Genomic DNA, 16,284 nt, shown 5'->3' with positions numbered 1-16,284 from the left:
CCTACGTCCATCTTTCTTCACCCAGGGCACATGGCATGTGTCACTCAATCCCAGATGCCACTGGGTTGGGCCCACAATGCCTGGCCTGGCCACACCTTGCTTTGTCTGGTACTCAGTTGGCCTCTTTCAGGTTCTTAGCTGCTCCAGTCCTTGTCTGAATCAGAGTAAGTTTCTGGATCTGATTCAGGATTGGTTCCTGGAAAACTCTGCTCAGTATCCAGCAGGTGTGTGGCCTATGACAGTCCCATTTAGACAATGACAAGACAATGCAGGGCTTTATCTTGCTTTCTGAACACTGGAGATGAGTTATCAAACAGTGAAAAGGAGTCACTCAGCTGGAACTGAATTTCCTCTCTGAATGGCTGCTTTCCTCCTCTCTGCATCCGTCACTCCCACCACCTATCATGACCTCCCTTCTCAAGAGCATCCTCCAACTTCTTAGACAGGTGGGCGAAATCCAGCACCTTCACAGAGACTGTAATTCATGACGGTCCCTACTTTAGAGCAATGCCTAGGTATTAGCAGAGAGGCCCAGCTTTCTGTAGGAAGCCCCAAACCCAGTGCCCTCGAGGAATGGCTGACAGGGGTCAGCGCCCAAGCCTCTCTTTACCACTAATGGGAATGGCATTCCAGAACTGGGACCCTGGGGCCCTAGGTCTGGGTAAGCTTAGGGGGTTACCTGGCCAGCTTCTTTCTCTCCTTCTCTTCTTCCTCCTCCTTTTGGGCAGATGTGAGGCTCTCAGCATCAGCCAGGTTGTCCACAGCAATGGCCAAGAACACATTCAGTAGGATATCTGTTTGTGTCCATTCTTAAAGAAAATGACTCTTGGCCTTGGGGTTTTTGATGGGCACAGGGGCCAGGGAGGAATAGGACAAGCAGTGATAGAGTTCCCCACAGAGTGAGCTCAATGGTGACTCACCCCGAGGGTTCCCAGCCTAGTAGTGTCCCTCCTCCACCCCTCTCCCTCCCCATCACCCTCCTAGCTACCGGGAGTTTTCTGAGGGGTTGAGAACAGGCTAGCTTGCAGGCTGGAGTGGGCAGCAAGTGAGGCAGTGAGCCTGCCTTGCTCCTTAATTGCTGGGTTTCGTTATTGGTTTCCCCACTGAGATGACTGGCTGTAATTGACATTATAAACAGTATTATCTCTAGCAGAATGCAGAATGTTCTTAAGAGCAGTTCACTAAAACCGGGTACTGAGGAGGCAGCCTGATGTCTGTGCCAACTCTTAATGTGAGCCTGCACATACAAAGACCCTAGGAGTGTCCAGCTGAAGCTGACCGAATCTTGGGAACTCCGAATCGAAGTGGTCATTTGTCCTTTTCTTCTCGCCGCCCCACCCCCACCCCCACCTTGAACAGAAACACTGTGGGTCAGAGACCTGCAGAATCAAAGAAAGTATAGCTGCACGGGCCTTAACGTTTGTTAAGTCTAACCTCCACCTCCCAGGCCCCCGGACAGTCACACCATTTCACATACCAGGAAGCCACAACCCACAGGGTTGAAGGGTTTGCCCAAGGGTTCTAGTGTACACTTGCCCCTGGCCCCCGGCACCGCGGGCAGGGGCTTCACATACAGCACCCGTTAAACCTCACCAGGACCTGTTAAGTAGTAGGCACTGATATTTTGTCACCCCGTTTTACAGACACTGAGGTAGAGAGCCTTTAGTTGTCGAGGTTACCCAGCTGGTAAAAAGTGAAGCCGGTCTGCGGGCACCAATGCCTAAGCTTTCAACACTACGTTAAGCCCTGACTTAAACCCGAGTCTTAAAAAAATAAAAAATAAAAAAAAATAAAAAAATAAACCCGAGTCTTAGGCCAGAGCTGCTTCTACTTTACCATCTCCTCTGCACACAACCCTCACAGGGTTAGACTGCCTGTGGCTTGAGATCCCAGAAACCCGCCCATGGCCTGGATCAGCAAGGACCTGTCAGGTCTGCTTGGTGAAGCCTGTCCGGCTCTGCCTGGGACGAAAGTCCTGGAGAGCGGCTTCAGAGGGAGGGGCACTGAGCAGAAACAGGGAGGAGAGATGAAGGTCATTTCAAGGATGACGGCTCAGTTCCTCTGGACGGCACTTCTTACCTCCAGCAGCCAGAGGCCAGGGCAGTCAGGGTGCCCAGATCTAAGTGTGTTCACATTGGAATCTATCTGAGTGTCTGTCCATGCACAACACCAGGGGGCGTTGTTCGCCTAGACTATAATGAGAACATGCCTCCTGGAGTCGGGCAACACTACAGCCCAAACTGGTTCAGGAAGATAAACTTACATCCCCACCTAGGCCAAAGCTCCAGGCTTTCACCAAGACCCGCCTCCACGGCTAAGGTGGTTCTGGGACAGGACACATTTTCTCCCCAGAGCACATCTTTCCCCTGCTTGCCTGGGGGCCCTGTGGGCGGGCAGCCACACTTTTCAGCCCCGAGTCAGGACCTGCTGGGCACACGTATTTGGCATCGTGCTGCAGGCTGAGGGAGGGTGGGGCAGCAGGGGCGGGGAGGCAGGAGCAAAGGATACAGTTTCCACAGATGAAGAGGATGATGAAGTAAATACAGACTAACATCCCTGGAAAAGAGGGGCCGCCATAAGCCATGATCCCATCATACATCACCGAATTCCAGTCCTCCCCGGTCAGGATCTGAATGACACATTCCCACCAATAAGGGACACAGCGTTAGACCAACAGCAAACCCCAAAACTCCCCTGCCCTGCCCCACTATGTTAACAGAATTGTCTAAAATCTCTTTTCCACCTCTTTCCCTCCTCTTGGGCCCCAGTTCTCCTCCCAGGGGCTCTGAGCTAATCACCTGGTCAAGTTTGACCCTATCCTTAGACAAAGTGCATGGGCCCTTGCATGATACTATTTGAGAAGTGACTGGAAAGACTTCCTGGTCAAAGTATTTTCTTCTACTCGACTGCACAAGATGGCTGCCGTTAGCCATTCCTTGGGGCCTTTTTATAAATGTGAACGTGTTTGTTGAGAGAATACTATGCTGTTCCAGCTTTCCCCAACATTAGTCATTTGGGTGCCATCTTTAAGATTTGGGCCACATCCACATACTATTTTTCTTGTAAATCAATCTACTTTGAAACTTCAACAAGTGCTACTTTAGCTTTACACCAAAATATCTATGAAATGACAAATTTGATGGGCTAGTTATATTTCTTCTGGGGACAAGCGTGGTAGGTAAGAAAGACAGAGCTTCACCACTCTTCCCTCCCCCAACAAGGGCAGTCTCCTTTCCTCTGTTTGTACTTCGGGTGTTCATGTAGAATTTATTTGAATAAAGGGTTCCATGGTTAAGCAAGAGTTTTTAAACTACTCAATTATATTTTTTTCCCCAGTAGTCCATCCAACAGTGGAATTCCATGGGGGACCAAGGGTAGGGGGAACTACAGAAAGAACTCAAGACTCTCCTGGGCATGGACCCTCCATGGCTGATCTAAGCTGGCTTTGGTTGCCCAGTGCAAGGGTGAAGCTTCCCACCACCTTTTCTCCCCCACAACCCAACCCCGCCACTCAACACCCTCCCACTCATCATCCCAGCAGAGAAGAGTCCATACCTGAAACACAGTGAGGAGGGACTGGGGAAAGTTATCAAATGTGCTCCTCCGGGTCTGCATTTCATCAAAGTTGAACTTTCCCCCAAAGAGCTGCATCCCCAGGAGAGAGAAGATGATGATGAAGAGGAAGAGGAGCAGCAGCAGGGAAGCAATGGAGCGCACAGAATTCAGCAAGGATGCCACCAGGTTGCTTAAGGAGTTCCAGTACCTGAGGACCAGCATGAGGGAGATTAGTGTCCTTTTTCTATGCTTTCCTTAACATCACTCTTCATTCATATACCCACTAGAGATTTTAAGATAAATTACAACTCCTTCTTTTTCCCTTTCATTGGGGTAGTGGTGGTGGTATGGATTGGGCTGGTAAGCTCACAATTAGAGTGTGGAGCTAGTTAATTCAAGGTCCCAGGATCAGTAATGTGTAATGGCAAATAGATGGAGCTCAGAAGTCAGAAGCCTGAGTTTCAACCTAGCTCTGCCAGTTGCAGCTGCTAGCTGCAGTTGGGCAAGTCACTTAACTTCCCTTCTCTTTGCCTCTGAGAAAACAGAGATAACAGTAGCACTTACTTCACTAGGTTATTGGGAAGATTACATGAGACAAAAAAAAGCAGCCCACCCAGCAACAAAATAAAGAATAAACAAGTGGGATTACATCAAACTAAAAATCTTCTGGTCAGCAAAAGAAATCATCAAAGTGAAAAGACAACCTATGAAACAGGAAAAAATATTTGCAAACCATATATCCTGATAAGGGGTTGATATCCAAATGTAGAAAGAACTCAGACAACTCAACAGCAAAAACAAAACAAAACAACAACCAAAAACCAAAATCCCCAATAATCCAATTAAAAAATTTGGCACAGGGGCGCCTTGTTGGCTCAGTCGTTTGGGTGTCTAACTCTTGACTTCAGCTCAGGTCATGATCTCGGGGTCATGAGATTGAGCCCTATGTTGGGCTCCATGCTCAGTGTGGAGTCTGCTTGTCCCTCTCCCTCACCCCCCTACTTGGGTGCATATGTTCTCTCTCAAATCAATTAATAAATTAATCAATCTTAAAAAAAAGTATAGTGTTTAAAAAAAATTTGGCACAGGACCTGAATAGACATTTTTCTAAAGAAGATATATGGATAGCTATCAAGTACCTGAAAAGGTGCTCAACATCACTAGTCATTAGGGAAATGCAAATTAAAACCACAGTAAGGTATCACCTTACCCCTGTCAGAATGGCCATCATCAAAAGACAAGAGATAACAAGTGTTGGCAAGGATATGGAGAAAGGGGAACCCTGGTGTGCTGTTGGTGGGATTGTAAACTGGTGCAGCCACTATGGAAAACAGCATAGAGGTTCCTCAAAAAGTTAAAAATCAACTACCATATGATCCAGTGATTCCAATTCTGGGAATACATCCAAAGGAAATGAAAACACTAACTCAAAAAGATATCTGCACTCCCCATGTTCTTTGCAACATTATTTACAATAGCCAACCCAAGTGTCTATCAAGGGATGAATGGACAAAGATCTTGTGGTATATATAATACACACACACACACTGGAATGTTATTCATCCATAAAAAATGAGGAAATCCTACCATTTATGACAACATGGATGGACCTTGAGGACATTATGCTAAGAGAAATAAGTCAGACAGAGAAAGACAAATACTGTATGATTTCACTTATATGTGGAACCTAAAAACAAAAACAAAAAAGCAAAAAAAACCACCTAACTCATGAAGAAAGAGATCAGATTTGTGGTTACCAGAGGTAGGGGGTGGGAGGAGGGAGAATTGGATGAGAGCGTCAAAAGGTATAAACTTCCAGTTATGAGATAAATAGGTCATGATGATGTAATGTACAGAATGATGACTATAGTTAACACTGCTCTATGATATTAACAGATTAGATCCTAAGAGTTCTCATCAAAAGGAAGGATTTTTCCCCTTTCTTTTTATTGTATTTATATAAGACAATGGATGTTAACTAAACCTATTGTGGCGATCATTTCATAATAAATGTAAAGCAAACCATCATGTTGCATGCCTTAAGTTTATACAGTGATGTGTGGCCAATTATTTCTCAATAAAACTGGAAAAAATATAATTCCTACTCTTAAAAAAATACCCTAGTACAGAGCCTGGCACACAGTTGATAAAGGTTAGTATTTACTGTTATCACTATTGGTCTTTAGACAGAAAAACACATTACAATTTTTTTTTCTTCAAGAATGATGTCCTCAGCCCAGGCAGCAGCTGGTCACCCATGGGTAAGAGAGGGTACAAGGCTTAGTGAGGTTTCCCGGATTTACCCTGCTGCCTAAAGAATTGGTTTTCTATAAAGCCTCTCTTCTGGAGATTCTGATTCAATTGTTGCAGTTTGGGGCCCAGAAATCCGTATTTTTAGCAAGCATCCCAGATGATTCTGACAAGCAGGCATGTCTGGGAAATCCTGGGTTACAGGAAACCCATCCCACCCACAGGATGGGAGTCTGTGAAGGCGGTAGAGAGGTCTTCCCGGGTGGAGATGGGCCCTTGGTGCGGTGCATTGGAGAGGAGGCCCCAAGTCCTGCTAGTCACAGACCTCTCTCCACTGTAGACACAGACGTTCTCCATGGTAGCCTGGGGAAAATGCCTTCCTCTTGGAAGAGGAGGGAGGTGTGGGCTGCTCATGGCCGCAGGATGTGGCTTGGGTCAGTCAGGGTAAGGAAATGCACCGTAGTAGCAAAAGGAACACAGCCTCCAGCTGGAGCAGGTGCAACAACAGAGAAATCTCACTTCCTTAGCTCCATCTGTGGCCTGTCTGCCTTCCAGGTCACCATCTTGATTTCCTTCACTTAAGGCATTCCCAGCTTATTACCAATATACACAGTGAATTGTTTTTGCTGCTTAAAAGGGTGACGTGCAAACCACTCCCATTATAGCCTCACAGCTGCACCCCCAGCCTCTGTACTTCTCTCCAAAGAATGGTTCCATATTAGTTGAAAGAAGCAGATGGGCCAACAGTTTGGAGGTAAACGTGAACTTCTTGCCAGCTTGGAGTCTTTAATGTTCCTTTCTCCTTCACAAATTCAGCCTTTCTCTACCTCTATTTTGCCTGCCAGCCACACTTTCTCTGTTTGCAGAATATTAATATACATTTATTTGTATCCGTTCTATAAATGCTCTTCAGTGTTTTTCATTTGTGACAGTCTCGTCTCACCCAAATAGGCTCTGAGTTCTTGAGGACAGAGACCAGAAGTTTTTTTCTTCCATTCTCTCCATCTTTGTCCTCACCCAGTACATGTGACGGACTGCCTAGCACCCCGTAGGCTAGAGTTGTCATATTTGTTTTGCTTAAAGCAAGAAGTAAGAGAACCTCTCTGGGGCTAAAATACCTGCCCCTCTTACATTCAAAGCAGTGTTCCCACACCTGGCTGGAGAGGAAACAGCTGAGGAGTTGGGTCATTTTCTAAATACCGATTCCCAGGCCTCACTCTGGAACCATGAAATCATAAACTCTGGAGATGGGGTTTGACTGATTTTCATGCAACCACTCCAACACTTGTCAGTAGACTAGTATTTAGGAACCAGTAACTTTAGAGCACATTTATAACAAGAATTTTCAGCTGTATCAGAGGGGAGAGTGTCTGCATACAGATTAAGGTCACAGAGCCACCTAGAAATCTTCTGTGTGTTCAACTGTCAGGGAATATTCTGGAAAAGTCTTTATGGCCATAGAAGGTAGAAGTCTTAATTTTCATGAAGTGCATGGACCGAGGGAAATAACTCAAACCAGGCTCATGACTGAGGTGTCTGTTCAGAGGTCCCTATGGGGACCCGGACAGGGAGCCTATGGGGAGCCACACAGGGAGGCCCCAGACTGGACAGAGGTTTGGTGGAGTGGAGCAGCCAGCAGGCAGAGAAGGAAGGGGATGTGGGAAGAGCCCCTCAGAGTGTCTGGGGTTCTGGAACGTGGAGGCCATGGTAGAGAAACAAAATGAGTCATCCAGTGGAGGAGAATGTTGGGCACGAAAGATGGCAGATAGTGAGTGACCTAGAGGGGCTGGCCCGTGGAGCAGGGCTGAGGGCTGCAATGGTCAGAGGGGCCAGCTGTGGGGCAAAGCGTTTGACTAAAAGTGAGGACTCTTCTCATGCTTCCCTATGTCCCTCAAGTTATCCAGGGAAAGTCTGCGTTTCTCTTGGTCAACTAGCAGTGGGCTCACAACATGAGATTTGTGGAATGACAGAACTCCCACCCCCATCGTCTCCCTTATTAAGTGACAACTGCAGTTTCTGGCTCAAGACACAACCCTTGCAGTTACACTTCACGTCTCTCTCACCCCCCATGTCTCTCTTGCCCACCGGCAAGCTCTGTGACCCCATCTTCCAAGCGGAGCCTGAGTCTGGCCACTTCCCATGACTCTGTCACCAGCCGAGCCAGCAACCTCCCAACGGGATTTCTGCCCCCTGACGGGTTGCCCTGTTTTGACACTTGCTCCCTGCAACCCTTCTCCATGTCACATACATCTCAGGTGAAAAGCCCTCAAATGCACCATACCTTTTTTTAAAATTGATAGTAATGGATGATAACACATTGAAAAAACAATCTAAATCCACTGATATTTAAGTAAGGAGGGAGAGGTTTATGTCAAATGGATAATATGAATGAATGAATGAATGAATGAATGAATGATAGAATTAGAAGATCACCCTTTTGCAGCAGCAACTAATTCAGGTAAAGATCATCATGGACTCTAAAACCATTAGGTGAAAGATTGTTGACCAGTAGGGCATTCATATACTCTCAAAGTATCACTCCATAGATTACTTATTAATCACAAAGAGAAAGGGTACCTTGACAGAAATCTGGCAGACATCCCCTTAACAAAGTTTCTACACTTGGAATCACCAATATCGAGACAAACTTATATTACATACCTCCCAATGCCATGTGTTGGGAGGTACACAATCATCTACGTACTCCCCACCCTTGCAGCAGGAGGCCCTTTTAAATCGCAAGTCATACCAAGTCTTAACGCTGCTTCAAGCGCTCGAGCAGCTTCCCATTGGAAGGCCTAGCAGATCACGTGGGATCAGCTCCTCCCACCTCCATGACCTCTTCTCCTCCCACTCTCCCTCCCACTTTTGCTCCAGCCCCCCGGTCCCCAACTGTCCCCTCAGCCTCCATGCATACTCCTGCTCTGGTCCCTCCTTTTCTGCTGTCTGCAGAGGTCTTCCCCAGAACTCTGCATGGCTTGCTTCTTCAGGCCCTGCAGGGCTCTGCTCAAATGTCCCCTCACCACAGCGGTCCTCCCTGACCACATTCTATTTCCTATTCCTGCTTTTTAATATACTCACCACCACTTGCCACCAGAAGTTTGTCTGTTTTGTTCATATCCTTAGTGCTTAGAGCAGTGCCTCGTCAAAGGAGGTGATCAATGACTATTTTGTTGAATGAATGAATCTTACTATGATTGTGACATATTTATACTTACTGGAGGGAAAAGCAAGGGGACATGGGTTACCCAGACACTTCTGTGTGTGTGAGGTGGGAGCAGGGGTGGGGTGGTGGTGGGTTCTCTCACACAGGTACTTAAGTCAAACATACTTTGCACCTCTTCCACGTCATTTCCTTTCCTACAGCTTCCCTAAATTCATGGGCAGAGTTTCCCCTGCCTAAGTCAAACTATTATGTATCAAGGGAATAGACAGATGGTTGCCAGAAGCAGGGGGTTGGGAGAGTGTGCAAAATGGGTGAAGGGGGTCAAAAGGTAGAAACTTCCAGTTATAAATAAGTCCTGGGGATGTCACGTACAGCATGGTGACTATAGTTAATAATACTGTGCTGCATATTTGAAAGCTGCCAAGAGTAAATCTTAAAAGTACTCATCACACACACACAAATTTAGAATTATATATGGTGATGGATGTTAACTAGACTTATTGTGGTGATCACTGTGCAATGTACGCAAATAGCGAATCATTATGTATACCTGAAACTAATATAATATTATATGTCAATTATACCTTAACAAGAAAAGAAAAAAGTATGTATAAATTACCCTACAGAAAACAGGGTTGCTATGGCTTTGAGACCCTTGTGCTAGGATTTCCCAAAGAGCTCTGAGAATGTCTCCCTTGTGGAAGAACTCCCATCCTGGTGGCTCAAAACCAATGGCTGTGGGTTCAAGGGCTTGAACCAGCCTTTAAGAGACAAACTGCAACCAGTTACACGGATCAGCCTACCCTCCTCGTGAAAAACACCCAGGCTGAAAAGATACTGCTTTGAGGACCAGTCACTCAGTTCAGACACAGGGAAGACAAATAAACAAATGGCTGTTTATACTGTTTGTCTCCGATTTCCAGTTGCTTCCCATTCAACAGGGGCAAGGTGGAGTCTGCCCTATGGCTGTTCCTTTGGAGCAGAATTAAGGGAGCAGAGCTGATGCCCGTGGCATGGCATGACGAGGGGCATACAGCTTGCCGAACAGAAGGTGTCCATTCCTAATGTGCACGTGGTTGGAGATGTTTTATGTGCTCTCTAAAGGCCCGAGACAAAGGGACTGTTGTACTGATGTTGTGGCAAAGAACACTATTAGGGTTCAGAGGAGAGCTGGATTTTGGAACCTGGCATGCCTTGGCTGATAGCAGAAGATAGGGTGGGGCCTCATTACCACTGATATCAATGAGCTTTGTAAGTGACAGGTGGCAGCCTCTGGGCAGGTGACATGAAATAGCATTTAAATGAAATGTTAGCAGCCTTGCAGGTCCTGAAGCTCTCTCCTCCTTAATGCCAATCTGATTCTTGGTGGCTGTGACCACTATGGCATGAAGATCACATGATGCCTCAGCTCCCAGAAACACTCTCCTTTTTAGACATATTAGCTTCTAGACATAAAAACTAAAAGGGTTAACCACATATTAGCAATCAACTGAAAACCATGAAGCACACACACTCACAAAAAAAAGAGCTTGGGAGGAAAGTGAGCAGCAGCCAGGGAAATGAAGTGTCTTGTCTTCAGAACAGTGAACACAGGCATCCATATCCACAGAAGTCTCCATTCTGTATTTGGGGATTTACAGCCCCAGATGCACATGCCCAGCTTTTGAGACTCCCCTCTTCCCACCCCACCATCCTCTGACACTCCACCAGCCACGGTCATCCTTGAGATCAACTTTTCAATTCTCCTGTGGCTCTGAATCATTCTTTCCAAAGTATGTCTTTGCCCTCCCCATCCCCCATCCAACCCAGCCTACTGTTCTCTCTTTAAAATAGGGTGCATGTGAGGGTTTTCTTACCCAAGCTATTTCTTTGTTACCTAAATTCTCTCACTTGTTGACTATGGCTCCACTTTTGTCACCTTTCCCCTCCATCTCTCTTGGCTTAAGTGACCACCATCTGTGCAGGCATGCTGTATCTCCATCATTCTTCCTTGCTAAGTCTGTTTGGGCCCCACGGACTTATCCCACATCTTCAATGGCACAGAGTGACCTAAGCCTTGCTTGAGCTGGAACTTTCATCCTGTGAACCTTTGCTTCAAATAGCTCAGGGCCGGGTCCTTTACATTCTAGGTATGGAGCAGATCATCAAGCTTGCTATAAATAAAAGGTCTTCACAATAACAGTACCAATAGCTTTAAGGTGCTTTGCAAAATGCTCCACCCTACTTTCTCTCTGTTCCAGAGAAGTTCATAACTAAATTTATATAGTCTCAACTCTTCTTGTCCTGAGGGTAAACCCCAACCCCCCCAAAAAACCCCACAAAACTCCTTTCAGTGTTGGTGGCAGTGATCTATTGTTGGTAGAGTATTTATAAAGCAAATTTCCTGCAGCAAATCTGTGCGATATGAGGCTTCTATACAACATTCTTAAGGGAAGGAGGAGGAATGCATATAATGTAAGCTGACTGAGGAAAGCACAGAAGGCTCACTCAGGGAGGAAGCTCAGCCTTGTCCTCACCTCTCCCTGGCCACACGGGCATCCAAGGTGGGTATGCAAAGACTAGTCCTTCAGTAAAGCTGGCCCCTGGTTCTGACAGACACAATAGAGCCTGGAGAGATTAGTGTGATGGGAGGCTGAACTAGGCATGTGCTGGTCCAGGAAGAGCCAAACAGAGAATTCTATAATATTATAGTCTGGGACAGCCAGGGGCCCAACACCAAATCTACCAGTTTAATTCCTGCTGATACTGACCTCTGCTCCCTCCATTCTAGGAGAATTCACATTTTATGTGTTTTACTTTAGAGTCAAATTCTGCCTTGGATAACAAGTTCAAAGGTCTCATCTTCTCTGTTTGCATTAGAAGTCTTGGTCACACTGAGAAAGGAACTTACTGGGAGGAATGTAACCTGGTCAGGCTGTCTGTTCTTGACCTTGGGATTACCTTGGGATTGTGCTCCCCTGAGGTCCCGGACCACAGAGCTACTCAGTTCTGCTAGTGGGCTCTTGTACCAGACGTGTTAGGGTTAGGAAGGGAGCACATTCAAGTCATCCTCACCTGTGTCTTCTTAATCCCCAGTAGATGATACCAGCTAGTCACTATCCCAGAGAATAACCACCCTTCATGCTGACGTCAGTGAGTAGGCTCTTGAGTCTGAGCTGCCTTCTTCATAGACCCTGGCCTGCAAACTGGGCAGATGCCAAACATACCTCTTTAATAATGGTCCTTAAGGAGCTCAGAGCATCCATGGTGCCCTAAGAAGAGGAGGGCTAGAGTCGGAGGGTGGGGGCTATGTAGGGTTGGATCTGATACTCATGGCCAGACTCTGGCAATTGAAATGGAGACATTTAGAGGCTGGAGAATTTGCAAAGCCTCTCACCTTGGGGCTCTATGGAGCCCATATGTGGTCATGATTTACCAGTAAATCTGTCTGTGCTGAGTCAGCCCAAACTCACATTTCAGGGCCTGGGAAGGGAGCCACAGGGGAGGAGCAGTAGGAGAAAGAAAAGGATTTAAGGTTTAAGAGAGAAACAGCAAGGGCTGGAGGGATTTCAGTGCATTTAAAAGCCAACTGTATAAAAAATGAGATGTGATTAGTAAATTGGAATCACGTCCAGATTTAGTCTGAGGTCTTTCTTCCTCCCTGTAGAATGGTAAGTCAGACTGGGCTGACAAAGAGTAGACATAGTTGATATTAAAAACTGGCAACATTTAAGAGCCCTATAAAACCTCAAAACAGGAGAAAGAACCCAATCTATGACGTGGCTGGAAGGCCCACTGGCATGGGTAATGTACCCAAAGATGACAAATATTTTGGCCACATGGATGCCTCTCTGTTCTCACTGAGGCAGGAATCTTGCCTTCCCTAGTCCATAATATACCACTTCTAATATTATTAACACTCGGGAATCAACTGATTTACAGTCCAATGCAGGGTTCCCAGTCTTGTTTTTTTTTTTTTTTGAGACATGTAGGATGGATGATATTCATATACACAGTATATTCTCTAAAGCATCCTCAGATTTTGACAAAACACTCAAAAAATGAGCATGCTAATAATTCATTTTCATCATATACCATATTCATATTTGTCATATACTGAAGACTTCAGGCAGCATGAAGAGTGATAAGTCCAGCCCATTCTTGCCCATTCATAAAAGTATTTGGTAATGCAAATGACCAAGAGTGAGGGTCAGGAACAATATTGAACAATAATGAATTTTTTTGTATTTTTTTTTTTTTTGGAAAAGAACAATGTTGAGTTTTTTTGTATTTATTTTTTTGGAAAAGAAACTTCATAAACTTTGGTATTTCAGCTCCTATAATAACAAATTACTTGCTACACACTGCTCAACTGCTCTGGACATACCATGGTGTCTTGACATCATAGTGGAGGACTCTTGGTCTAGGTCAGTATTCCAAACTCAGACCGTAGGTCCTGGGTGAAGGAAGGGAAACTTGGAATTATAGGAAGGGATCCATGAATCCATGGATACATCAAGCATTACAGCGCTCTAAATAAATAGCCTGTCTTGTGTGTACATTACCACTTTTCAAACGTGCACAGGTTTATAAGAATTAATGAAGCTCAAATAATTTTAAAACTTTGCTGAATTCATAGTAGCTCTTTATCATTATATGTTTTTCCAATCAAGAATTATCAAAAGTACAATCTTAACATGGTTAGGGGCTACAGTAGAGAGTGTAGATTAAAAAAATCAAGGTTTCCAATGATATATAAAGGTCTATACTTTTAAGACAGGCAAGTGGACAAAGGACAGCAGCAGGAAATTAGGCCAGTGTTTTTCAAAGTGAGGTCACTGGACTACAAGTATGGAACTCTCTAGAAGTTGCTAGTCAAAATCTCTAGCGGTGGGGATCCTTCATGAGCTCTCTTAATGAGTCCAACTAAGTTTGAGAATCACAATCACTGGTTTAGAATGCACTACAAAAAATGCTTCTTTAACACACAAATAGTAGTGAGATATTACTAAGTATTCTCCAAGAGGTTTTAAAAGAAGAGAGAGAAATATGCTTGCCTGATGGCAGGACCATGCACAGATGACCCATCTCGAGGGACCATGATGTCCACTCCCAGACCATATTTTAGGCATTTTCTTGGTCACTGGAGTATATTGGAGACAAGGTTCAGAGGGGGCATGGGATTCCCCACATAGTTATAGTCTCTATGTTGTTTTCCAAAGCCCCCAGAGGGTTTGGAGCCTTGCAAACAGGAAGATGATGGGCTTTGCCAAAGTAACAATTAGATAATTAAATTATTCTGTTTATAGACTTTATAGAGATCTGAAAATACCACCCATCTTTCTCATGGAGGGACTACAGGAAGCTCTCCACAAAGAAAGATTTTAAAAAATGGCTTCTTGGCAATAGTTTTAGCTTAGAAATAGCTAAATTATTGATTAGAAAGAGGATGACTGTCAAATCTCTTCAAGACGCTATGACAATATCTAGGAACAAGAATTCTTTACTATAGGAATCTAAAAAACAAAAGCAAAAACAAACCCCCAAACACACAGACTTTTGAGAATTATTTAGGAGGCACTGAAAACTCCAAGTTAAAAATAGCTTTTACCAGACCCAAGGAAGAACAAGTAGAATCAGTGAATAACAACAAGAATCAACTTGTAAAAATCCTTTAAGTTGTGTCGCTGGGACAAAGATGGCAAGACAGTTTAGCGGTCAACTCCACAGTTCACAATCATGGTTAGGAGCACAGAACCTGAGATCAGATAGACAGACCTGCTATTTAATCCTAGCTTCACCCCTGAGCAGTTTGTGTGGGCTGGGCAAGTGACTGAAGTCTCTGAACCACAGTTTCCTCATCTGTAAAATGGGAATAATAACAGTGCCCTGCTCTGACTCTCTCTTACAGGTCATTAATGGTGAGGGTGAATCAAGTGAAAGCAGTCGGGCCACACTATCTGCACAGAGTAAGTCCTGATGCATGTTAACAATAATTGTTAACTCTATGTAGTTAACAATATTTGTACTGTAACTATATTTCTACTACTTTTACTACAAACCAAAGATTTTCTGTAATGCCAAGATATTCAGGGCATTCAGAAAGAGATTTTTCTGAGGCGAGGGGAAGAGAGGTGTTTGCTCAAGAGCATTAAACTAGTGGATTTAAATTCTGCATGTCCTTGGAGTCCATCCTGTGACATTAAACCTTCCCCAGGGACTCCCTCTGTTCCTGACTTCCCATAGCACATATTCCCCCATCCCAACATTTGCCAGCTCATTTTATTCTGTCTTAGATTGTCTTTCAATGGTTTCATGAGTACAAACTCCATCTCCCCAGCCAGACTGTAAATTTCTCCTGGGTTCAGTTCATACCATACTCCTTTTGCCCTATCTCTTAGAGCTTGACGTGCAGTATGAACATGAGAGAGAAACAGAAGTAAGACCGTGTATATGTTTAGATGGCTCTCAGTACTCCTCCTCTCCCTCCTCCAAGTAACAACAATGATAATAATTAGATTAATAATAAACCCTCTGGCTTTTGAAGGTGCCTGGGCCTGGCACTGAACTGAGCTCTTTAAATACCTTCTCTCACTTGACCCTTGACCCTCGACAGCACCACAGGAATGAGCTGCTGAGAGAGCCATGAGCAGAACAGCAAAGCAAGGGCAGCTTTGCAAGCCCCGACCACTCACTCAGCCAAGTTCAGAATACATCGAGCAGGGTGTGGTTACTTCCAGGTCTTTGAATGAAAGATACCAACCCCATTTCCTTTTTTCCCCAACACAATCCAACTGATGGTTCCAGTGCCCCTTTGGTCATTTGGGCTCCCAAAGCAGAGACTCTTCTGGAGAGGAGGCGTGTACCTCTGGGAGGCAGAGTTTGAGCCCCGTCCCTACCACATGTTTCTGACATGTCCCTTCACGGTTGACCACAACCTACAGTGAGAAATATATATTATACTGCAACTCAGACATATGTCCCAAAGATTTTTATGAAACAATGCTTATGTTCATGTGAGGCTTCTGAGATTTTCCTATTCTATTTCATTCCTTCACTGAAAATGAGATATGAAGAAATCAGAACCCATATATATCACCAGTGGGAATGCAAAATGGCATAGTCTCTTTGGAAAACAATTGGGCAGTTCCTCAAAATCTTAAAAGTAGAGTAATCAAATGATCTAGAAATTCTACTCCTACGTATATGTCCAAGAGAAATGAAAATGTACATCCGTACAAAAACCTGAACATGAATGTTCATAGCAGCATTATTCATAGTAGCCAAAAGGTAGAGATAAACCGAATGCCCATCAACTGATGAGTGAATAAACA

General features: G+C 44.8%; 1 protein-coding gene across 3 annotated transcripts in view; it reads right to left on the bottom strand.

The window, feature by feature from the left end:
* CACNA1C (calcium voltage-gated channel subunit alpha1 C) overlaps positions 1–16,284 on the bottom strand; it is a 645,253-nt gene that overhangs the window by 121,750 nt on the left and 507,219 nt on the right. For all 3 annotated transcript variants that reach the window (XM_035028541.1, XM_035028540.1, XM_035028539.1), the window contains 3 exons: positions 3,556–3,763; positions 2,509–2,629; positions 680–794 (listed from right to left, as the gene is read on the bottom strand). In XM_035028541.1, coding sequence (XP_034884432.1) covers positions 680–794; positions 2,509–2,629; positions 3,556–3,763 — 444 coding nt within the window. The remainder of the gene's footprint in view (positions 1–679; positions 795–2,508; positions 2,630–3,555; positions 3,764–16,284) is intronic.

Source organism: Mirounga leonina, unplaced genomic scaffold, assembly GCF_011800145.1.
Source record: "Mirounga leonina isolate KUSES-001 unplaced genomic scaffold, KU_Mleo_1.0 Mir_201, whole genome shotgun sequence".
In the NCBI taxonomy this organism is placed as follows: Eukaryota; Metazoa; Chordata; class Mammalia; order Carnivora; family Phocidae; genus Mirounga; species Mirounga leonina.
Note: the sequence above shows the minus strand (reverse complement) of the source record. Positions and strands in the feature narration are given on the sequence as shown.